The sequence below is a fragment of the Diospyros lotus genome, chromosome 4, assembly GCF_014633365.1.
Source record: "Diospyros lotus cultivar Yz01 chromosome 4, ASM1463336v1, whole genome shotgun sequence".
NCBI classification, from domain to species: Eukaryota; Viridiplantae; Streptophyta; class Magnoliopsida; order Ericales; family Ebenaceae; genus Diospyros; species Diospyros lotus.
In genome coordinates this window covers 6,831,555-6,840,619 of record NC_068341.1, presented here as the reverse complement: position 1 = coordinate 6,840,619, position 9,065 = coordinate 6,831,555, and the positions used below count along the sequence as shown (strand labels likewise).

Below are 9,065 nucleotides of genomic sequence, written 5' to 3'. Positions count from 1 at the left end.
TGTCCTTGTTTAGGAGGAGTTTACAGTTCTTAGGGGTGGAATCAGTAGAGGCTTTGCTGCTCTGTTTAGCAGGCTTTATTACATCTCAAACCATGAAAAGAAGCTTAGATTCTTTGATATGGAAAGGCATGCCAAATGGCATCTTCCAAATTTGCATGGCTGGGAGTTTGGAAATGTAAGGCGCTGTTTAGTTGTGGAAACAGCCCAGTTTTCCAAAAATTACTCCACAGCCCAGATCAAGAAAAATTCAAAAAGTCGTTCAAATACAAAAATTCCTAAAATCTCATCCTTATTAATTTAACTGCACTTGGAAAACTCTTAAAATGGGTTTTTTGAGTTTTCCTTATTAATTTGGGGATTTGAAAAAAGCAGTTTTCCAAAAAATTTCTCAAATCGTCTCCGTCTCCTTCTCTTAACACAAGTTACACAAAAGAAATTAAAAAATTAAGACGTCTCTCTCTTTTCTGAACATATGTCCCAATTTTCTAGATTGAAAATTTTCAATATTCCCAACATTTGAACATGTTTTTCAAATTTTCTATAAAAAAATGAAAACTAGGGATTTTAAAGAGAATTAGAAATCATTTTTCACAACTGAACAGACCATAACACTCCTCCAAAAGTCGCTTTCTTCACTTGGTTAGCTCCTTGTGATTCCATTCCAGCTATTCAAAACTTAGAAGAGGCACCTAGCAGAAAAACAAAAAATTGGAAGAGGCATACAATTTCAATCCCTAGACACCTCTCAGGTTCACAATTTGCACATGGTGTCTTACTCCCTATTCAGAAGTCACTGAATTGCAAGAGATCTACTTTCATCTCCAGCTCACGTGCATCCTATCGTACAGGGGATGAATCTAAAAACCTTCACATCTACTACTTTATTTTTTATGAAGTGTATTTGGCTAAGGGAGTTTGCACTTGAACAAAAAAGGTGGTCACGAGTTAAGGCTTCAGTGGAGACATCCAAATAGTAAGGCATTACCTCATCCAAATGACTAGTCTGCCCTTGTCTGAGTATGCACTGAGGACTGGACAGCAGGGACTGCATTTCCCAGCTGTGTATTCCATTGTGCCATCATCCATGGAGGATTATATCCAGTCCAGTTGTAATAGCGAGATGCAGGGCTCTTGAGATTAATGGTATTAGACTTGAGGACGAGAATCAAATTAAAGAAAATTTTACCCTGGTATTTCAGTGAAGATGGATTAATTGGACATTTATCAGGACAATTACGGTGGGGGATTATTTGGAGATTTATCAGGACAATTACGGTGGGGCATTACAGGTACTGATTCAACTCCTATTCAATCCAAATCACCCAACAGATTCAATATACATTATCTACTCTAAATAACCTACAACAGAAATATCAAGGCTCCCAGATAACTAAATTGCAATACACAATCACCCAAAAACATCCAACTTATGACTAATCAGGTGCAGCTTATACCTTTACAGAACAGAAATTCAGTAAAAGATAAATCATATGAAAGTACGATGATATTTGTCTTAGAGAACAATATAGGCACCAAACCCTTACTGTTAAGAGGATTATAATGTAGGTTCCTTTGCACACCACAAATGTGATCCCTACAATAAGAAAAATAAATAAATAAAAAAGTATCATCCAGTAATAAGGGAGGAAAGTAGGAAAACTCAAAGGCAAGAAACAATTAGAAGGACAACACTGTCAACACTATTTACCAGATGGAAGAGCAACCTGAAGCCTCCTGAAAGCTAAGAGCTAATTCAGTGGAGTATTCTGGATCTCTCCAAGAGATTATTGTATCTGTTGACGAGAAAGGAAGAATAACTACATTAACCAATAATCCAAAGGAAATAAGAAGTACTGCAATAACAAGCCAGGTAACAAAAGGACCACCTTCTTGCTTTCGGTAAATATCATCTGAACTGATTCGGTGCAAAAGTAATGTTTCATTGTCGTCTTCATCAATAACAAACAAACCCAGTTCTTCTGATCTCTGCGTTATGGAATTTAGATTTTCTTCAAAAATCAATTCTGTAGGCAACTGAACTTTGACCACAACTACCCACCGTTAGGAAAATGGAAGGCTAAATAATGAAGATAACCATACCTCCAGATAATCAACAGTAACATGCCCAGTTCCTTGATCATCCCACTTTCCATCTTCATTCAATCGGTAGACCTTAACACGCTGAAATTTAAATGAAATAAATAATAGAATCAGAAGTGCTTTCACCCATGAAGAGCAGAGCAGAATTCCACTAGAAAAATTAAAGAACATTGCGTCAATAATTTCAGAAATATGTAGGAGCACACGTCTCTGTACCACTAAAAGATAATAACAGATGATGTCAAATGTACCTCCTATACAAGAGGAATGGTCACAGAATACAAATTGATAAAGAATTTTATGGAAAGGCTTCTCAAAGGTGACTTCCAGGAACAGAATAAAAGTGGTTCATTCAATCATTGAAATAAATACAGTATAACTTTTATTTGCTCGTAGACAAATATAGTATATTATCGCTATAGTTAGAGAGAAATGGCTTCTGAAAGATGGTCAGATGCATATAATTCCAATTTGAGACCAATATTCACTATAAGCACATTTAACCAAAAGGGCTTCTCAACTAAGCTTATCAATTCCAGTTCAAAACAAATACCTATAATTACTAAAAATAGCCTCTCTTGTTTTCAAATTTCAGTTCATCGTATTTGATTATTCCTTTTAAGAGAAACTTTTAAGTAATTAAATAGGTAAGGTACTAAGAGTTCTGCAATGCCAGCCACAAAACATGAGCTCCAAAATTCAAATTTCCAAGATTGCTAAAGGGAAAACTACCCGTACAGAACTACATCACTACTTGTACACCAAAACATCATGCAATAATTGCTTTCTATTGGTAACATCAATGTATTCCAACAGAGCGCATGGAATTTGTGTAAAATAGGAGGGAAAATAAGCAACAACTACTGCAATTTGCATAATAAATTCTTCTGACTGTATCACTCCCCATCAAAACCAGACTTCGAGAAAAAATCAATCATTAAACTGGCTGAAAAATAATACTTTCTCCAATGCACAGCAAGCTGTAGGAATCAAAAAGATAGTTCGAGAAACTCTAAAAGATAAGAGAGCTGAGTAATCACGTCATAATATTAACACCCAAAAAAAATAAAGAAGAAAAAACTGCTATCGCTATTGTCCAGTACCTACCACAAAAAAATTACATAAAATGAATAAACAGGAGGTGCTTGATGCAAAATGGACAAAATGTAAATTGGCATATGCCTAGTGCCAGAAGAATATACCATTTGGCAAGCTTGTCACAAGATATATGAAGTATTATTTGAGTACTTGCTTCACTCAGATCTCTAACACTAGTAACTCCATCATTTAGTCATCTATCAGCAGAAAAGGCTTTCAACTGTTCTCCCTTTAGACAACCAGAAGTTAGCAGTAAAACTTACATCTTTAAGCAGAGCTACTTATTACAGTGTCAAGAGGTAACTATAGCCTAATAGCCTAAGACTTTCCAAATTGAAGCACAGCCACACGGGTGAAATTCCATCCCCAGCGCCCCGCCCCCACCCCAAAAAAATATATATATATATATATCCTTCATGTCTAGGTGCAAGCAGGAGTTAATTATTTACCCATAAAAAAGTGAAAATAAATTCCCCTGAAACGAGCGACACAAACCAAGCCTGAGCAACCTGGAATCCCACCACAATCACCCAAAGAAGCAACCCGAATTCTGACACGGCGAGAGCACTACTCTTTCTCATCATGGGAAGTAAATGAATTAAGTGAAGTATAAACACTAATTTTAAGTCCACAATTATGACAGAGACACAGACAGAGAGAGAGAGAGAGAGACTAAAAGATTCCTATGTGAAGCACCAAAACTGCAGGCAATAAGAAATGATCTATATTGACTTCAATTCTAGGGCAAAAGCGAAAATCTTGCTTAAACAGTGCAGCCACTCACCTGCATCAAATTGTTCGACGTGGACGCCCTGTCATGCGTAGCCATCACACCTACGGTCTCCGCCAAGTGAAAATTCGCAGTTCACGAGCAACAGAAAGTAAACTGAGAATATGATTTAATTGAAATTAGGGTTTGTTACGAAGATGAGGGAGAAAGAGGGGAAGCCAAAACAGTAATTAGGATACTCAGTTTTGGACTTTGGAAGATTAGTTGAAAACCCTAAACCGCCATTGACGTCCTGTAATGCTCTCTCTCTCTCTCCTCCTTCCCTCCTCCGTGTCCCTCTCTGTCTCTCGCGAATAGTCCTGAGGGCTTTGAGTATGAGCCCGACCTTCGGAAATAAAGCACTTACAATTCCATTTCCAAGTGTAAGACAACCAAATCCCGATAACGGCCCCTTCTTTCTGAGGAAATTACATAAGTACCATTGCCACTGTTACTCCCGCAATTTGCATGGCGATGGAGGAAATATATATACTGATGCGATATTAATTAATATTATACCTCATTATACATTATTATATAAGAATATATAAAATATTTGATAAAGATAAATTCTTATTTTATTTTTAAATTTTATATAATATTATTAGTTGTCATATAATTATGATTTAAAAATGTAATAGTATGTGAATATGTTATGTATTGTGTCGTTAATTTAATAATAATGTGATATTAAAAAATATATTTTTAATATAAAGTAACCAAATATATATATATATATATATCTAAAAAGACACCACTGCTGTACTGTACTACTCCTTAAAAATTTGTATTCCATTCACAAATCCCATCTTTTTTACTTCACATCTCTTCCTTTCTTTATAATAATAATAAATATATTACGAAACAAAATTCTTTAATTTTTCATATTTTAAATCAGCAAAAAAATAAAAGAACATTTGATTACTAATAAACTATCAACCACTGTGCAAATACATACTCCACCACCTGCTGGCTGCATGCATGCATAACAAGTTGTAAACATGATCTTCTCAAGTAATAATTTGTTAATAATACATTTTTGTTATTTATACCTGAAATACAGGGTAATTATATTATCCTGTATAAAAGAATCTCTCTCTCTCTCTCTCTCTCTCGTATTCATCAGGCAAGTAATATGATGCCAAGTGTCTTTCCCCAATTTTTTGTTATTTAATTATAATATTTTTTATCACATTTATATTTATATTAATGTCCAAGAATTCAAAAAAAAATGCCTAAATAATATTTTTATTTTCTTTTTCATAATATAATATCAGAAGTCTGTAAAGTGAACCAATAATTCAGTCACAGGGGAAATTCTAAAAATCAAGGTGATTTGTACGGTGAGAAAAATATGTTCTATTATATAACACAAATCTTTACGTATAAAATGTGTATTATAAAGACTGCTAATATATCTTTTCTGTTAAATAAAACATATATTAACCCATACCATAAAAGTTATCAATTATTAGAATACATGAATGAATGAATATATTGAAGACTCTACAAAAATCAGCATTAAAGTGAAAACCAACCAAAACAGAAATATTAAAAGTGGACGAACAACGAAATTTAGTATTTATTTGGTTCCCACTTCCACTACACACACACAAATTCTTAAGAATTTTGATTTGATTATTAGGATTGAGGTTGAGATTGAGCTTAGACTGCCATCTAACCGATTCTATTTTTTTTTATTTTTAAAAATAAAGAATTTAAATGTATATCATCCAAACATAAATTTTTTATAAAAATCTAAACAAGAATCATCCAATTTACAATTTAATAATATATTACTGATATATTTATTATAACTAATTCTTTTTTATCTTATACCATTCTCAACCAAAACCAAAACCAAAACAGACCAAAAACCAATTAAAATTAACCCCTAAGCAGATTAACTTTTTTTTTCCTGAATTTATTGTATTGGAAGTGGAAGCCACCATTCACTAAATTACAGCATTCCCCACATTTTAAAAGTTTCATCAACCCATGTACCCAAGAAAAAAGTAACATGAACCCCTCCCTTGAGCATGTGTTACAAAATTCTTGTTAGAATATAAAATATTATGGACACGCTAATGTAAATATAATTGTATGAAGTAATTTGAAACAACTTATAATCATGAAGAAAACCAGGATAATTTTTAAATTAAAACATGAAGAATATTCTTTGTATTTGAACCTAGCCTTGAAGTTGAATCCAACTAAGAACTGTCCAACGAGAATGGTGGCACTGGCTAGTACCAACCTTAAACTTGAATTAGTTAAACTGTCCATGCAAATCGAGTTGTAAATCAAATGGCAACACGGAGGGATAGGACAAGAAAAAAAAAAATCAAAAACAAATGTATTGACATAGGTGGTCTTATTTTTTGAAAATCATAAACAGAAGCTGAAAACGAACGCATCAGACTAAAAACTTAATTTTCCTCGCCCCTTTCCTTGCTATCAAAACCCTTCATCCCTCATTAACAATTCTATCAAAAACAACAATACATCAATACTTTCCAAGCCAATTCCCATCCTACCCCAATTCAACCAAAACCCCCCTCATTTCTGAAGCAAAATCATATAAAACTAAATGAAATAAAATTCTTATAATAATAAAAACTGTGCAGCAGCAATGCTTAATCCGTACATGTAAAATTGAAAACTCCTAGCTGCTTCAAGCTTAATTCCCAGCGAACATGTAAAACTGGCTGAACCAACTATTCTAACTCCCCAAAGCCATGTTATTTTTCGTCTCACAAGTTTCAACATGAAAAGCACTAAGCCAGGGAACATAGGGGAGTGAATAACAGTAACATATCAAGCTTTAATCTCACATGTAAGGACAGCTATAAAGTTCTAACTGCCAATCATTTAAATAATTGTTTGTGTTACCAACAAATTTGCATTCTGATGGAAAGGATTCCTAACAAACAAACAAAAAAAAAGATATTTCCAACATTTGGTTGCACGAAGGCCCACCCAACATTTACTGATCTTGCACAAGACACTCATAAATCTGCCAAAACCTCAGATGAAGAACCAACCGACCATTCCTAATAATCACGGATTTCTATGCTAAATACAAAATTGCACCTTACAATAAATTGACTTTAAATAATTCAAGCAATATTGACAAACATTTCAGCCGAACATAAAACAAACCAATAATGAAGACATAAGCAGGATCTCATTTGTCATTTAGTTCTCTGGCTAATCTAATTCATGAATGAAGACGCAGTGACTGACCAACATTCTCTTTGACACCAAAGTGATGTCCTCCAAACTCCTTGATCAGACATTTGAACAACCCATGTACTGAAAAGCACGCTAACAAATTCATCGGCTGGCAAACTGAACAAATTGGGCAACACCTGCCGCCTCCCCCCCCCCCCCAACAAAAAAAAAAGGCATCTATTCAATTATTATTTGCTTGCAACTCAATCCAAAACCACATATTACACCTATAATTTGACTTTGTTCTCAGTATAAAAAGAGCATCCCTAGTGCACAAGCCTCCCACTTCCAGTACTGCAAGGGTTAGGAGAAAGTAGTTTTTTGTACAAAGTCTTACCCATACATTACAAAGAGGCTGTATTCGCAATTCAAACATGTGACCTGACAGCCACAAAAGTAGAACCTTACTATTGCCAGCAAGGCTTGCTATTCTCAAGCAAACCCTTGCTTTCCACCCCGTCTAGAAACTACAGAGCTTACTTAAAAAACTACCATAAAACAATCATAATAACAAGAATCAATATCCATCTTAAGCAGTATATCAAAACAAACAATCTCAGAAATCGAAAGGATCGAATGGATGTTGAATAACACAAATACTAAAATCCCACAAAATCAGAAATCAGTTGAGTTCACACTCATTCAGAAACCCATATAAACTCTAATGAATATTGTTTGACAGAGAAGTAAAACTAGCTCCAAGATTAACATATTGAACGCTAATCAGACACACGTTTCAGCAATAGGGTGGTGTCTACTCTTCCTCTGTGGCAGACTCACCACTCTTCTTGTTGTGCTTCCTCGCATACCTCTGGTTCCTCAAGAACTTCGGATCCATCTAAAGCTCCCAACAAAGAAAACAAATAAATAACACGATTTGCATTAATGAATACGAAGACGCGACACATAGATAGGTGAATATAGAAGGTACCCCTTTCGTGGAAGTGTGGCGGTGCCTTTTCGGCTTCTTGATGCCGTTCTTGTGAGCCTTGAACGACTGGTTGTGAGCCGTGTGGTTCTTCGACTTCGCCATTTCTTCTTCTTCGGCCAACACCCAATTAAGACAAAAAAATCAGCCACAAACAAAAAAGCGAAAGCTACGAATCATCTATAAATTTACACATGTCTGCATAGAAACACGGGAAATCGAAAGGATCGAATGGATGTACCAGTTCGTTGTTTGCCTCGCTCGGGTGGGAGTTAGGGTTTCCAACGGGACAGAAGAAATGGGAAGGACGAAGACGCTTTGCTACTTATATGATTTCTTGCGAAGCCCTAGCTCGGATGGTTGAAGTGACTATTTTGCCCTTTTGCGGGCTTTCTTATGATGGGCCGGCCGGGCTGAGCTGGGCCAGGCGGATTGGGCTTTAAGAATTGCAGGCCTCAATAATCGAAACTTTGATAAAATGAGATGAGCAAGGAATATCAAAGTAGATCCACAAAATCAAGTTTTATGGGTGAGACGGGGAGTTAGAAGGGGATTATTTTAAATACTTAGATCCCTTGGATTAACTCTTTTTTTTTTTTATAAAATATAAACGTTCTCTTTCAATTTCTATTCACTTGTCAATATTATAATTTTTTTAATATTATAAAATATGTCTGAAGACTATACCATCGCAAAATATACTTTTAATTATTTCAATTATTAGGGAAGTCGTAGAAATAGAACATGCACGAGTTGAATTTATTTTGAGTTACAATTTTGGTTTTGTTAATTTGTTATAAAATATTGTTTCAATTTAATATCACTTTATATACAAAAATATTTAAAAAGTTCACTAAATACCTTAAAACATTTCCATTTCAAGCGAGCAATAGAAACAACAAAGTTGAACTTGGAGGTAATAGTTAAGATCTTGGC

General features: G+C 34.7%; 2 protein-coding genes across 4 annotated transcripts in view; both read right to left on the bottom strand.

The window, feature by feature from the left end:
• LOC127800020 (uncharacterized) overlaps window positions 1-4,308 on the bottom strand; it is a gene marked incomplete in the record, with an annotated part of 17,142 nt that extends 12,834 nt beyond the window's left edge. Inside the window, 5 exon segments of the mRNA XM_052334391.1 lie at window positions 1,545-1,594; window positions 1,709-1,793; window positions 1,887-1,986; window positions 2,101-2,181; window positions 3,983-4,308. Coding sequence (XP_052190351.1) covers window positions 1,545-1,594; window positions 1,709-1,793; window positions 1,887-1,986; window positions 2,101-2,181; window positions 3,983-4,027 — 361 coding nt within the window.
• Window positions 4,309-7,757: 3,449 nt separating this feature from the next.
• Window positions 7,758-8,511, bottom strand: LOC127799368 (60S ribosomal protein L29-1). 3 transcript variants are annotated; one of them, XM_052333349.1, is made up of 3 exons: window positions 8,371-8,511; window positions 8,133-8,239; window positions 7,758-8,039 (listed from the first exon to the last, which is right to left on the bottom strand). In XM_052333349.1, the coding sequence occupies exons 2-3, from the start codon at window positions 8,232-8,234 to the stop codon at window positions 7,956-7,958; spliced, it is 186 nt and encodes a 61-aa protein (XP_052189309.1). In that variant the 5' UTR covers window positions 8,235-8,239; window positions 8,371-8,511; the 3' UTR covers window positions 7,758-7,955. The 3 variants fall into 3 exon arrangements, with proteins under 3 accessions (XP_052189309.1, XP_052189308.1, XP_052189311.1); XM_052333348.1 differs by having other exon boundaries at window positions 8,133-8,242; window positions 8,371-8,498; XM_052333351.1 differs by having other exon boundaries at window positions 8,133-8,236; window positions 8,371-8,427.
• Between the last annotated feature and the right edge of the window lie 554 nt (window positions 8,512-9,065).

Bases quoted from the DNA above. Each gene is read 5' to 3' on its own strand.
- LOC127799368 (XM_052333349.1), bottom strand. From the start codon at position 8,234: ATGGCGAAGTCGAAGAACCACACGGCTCACAACCAGTCGTTCAAGGCT. The intron at 8,040-8,132 runs GTACCTTCTATA...TGGGAGCTTTAG, and splicing joins GCCACACTTCCACGAAAGGG to ATGGATCCGAAGTTCTTGAG.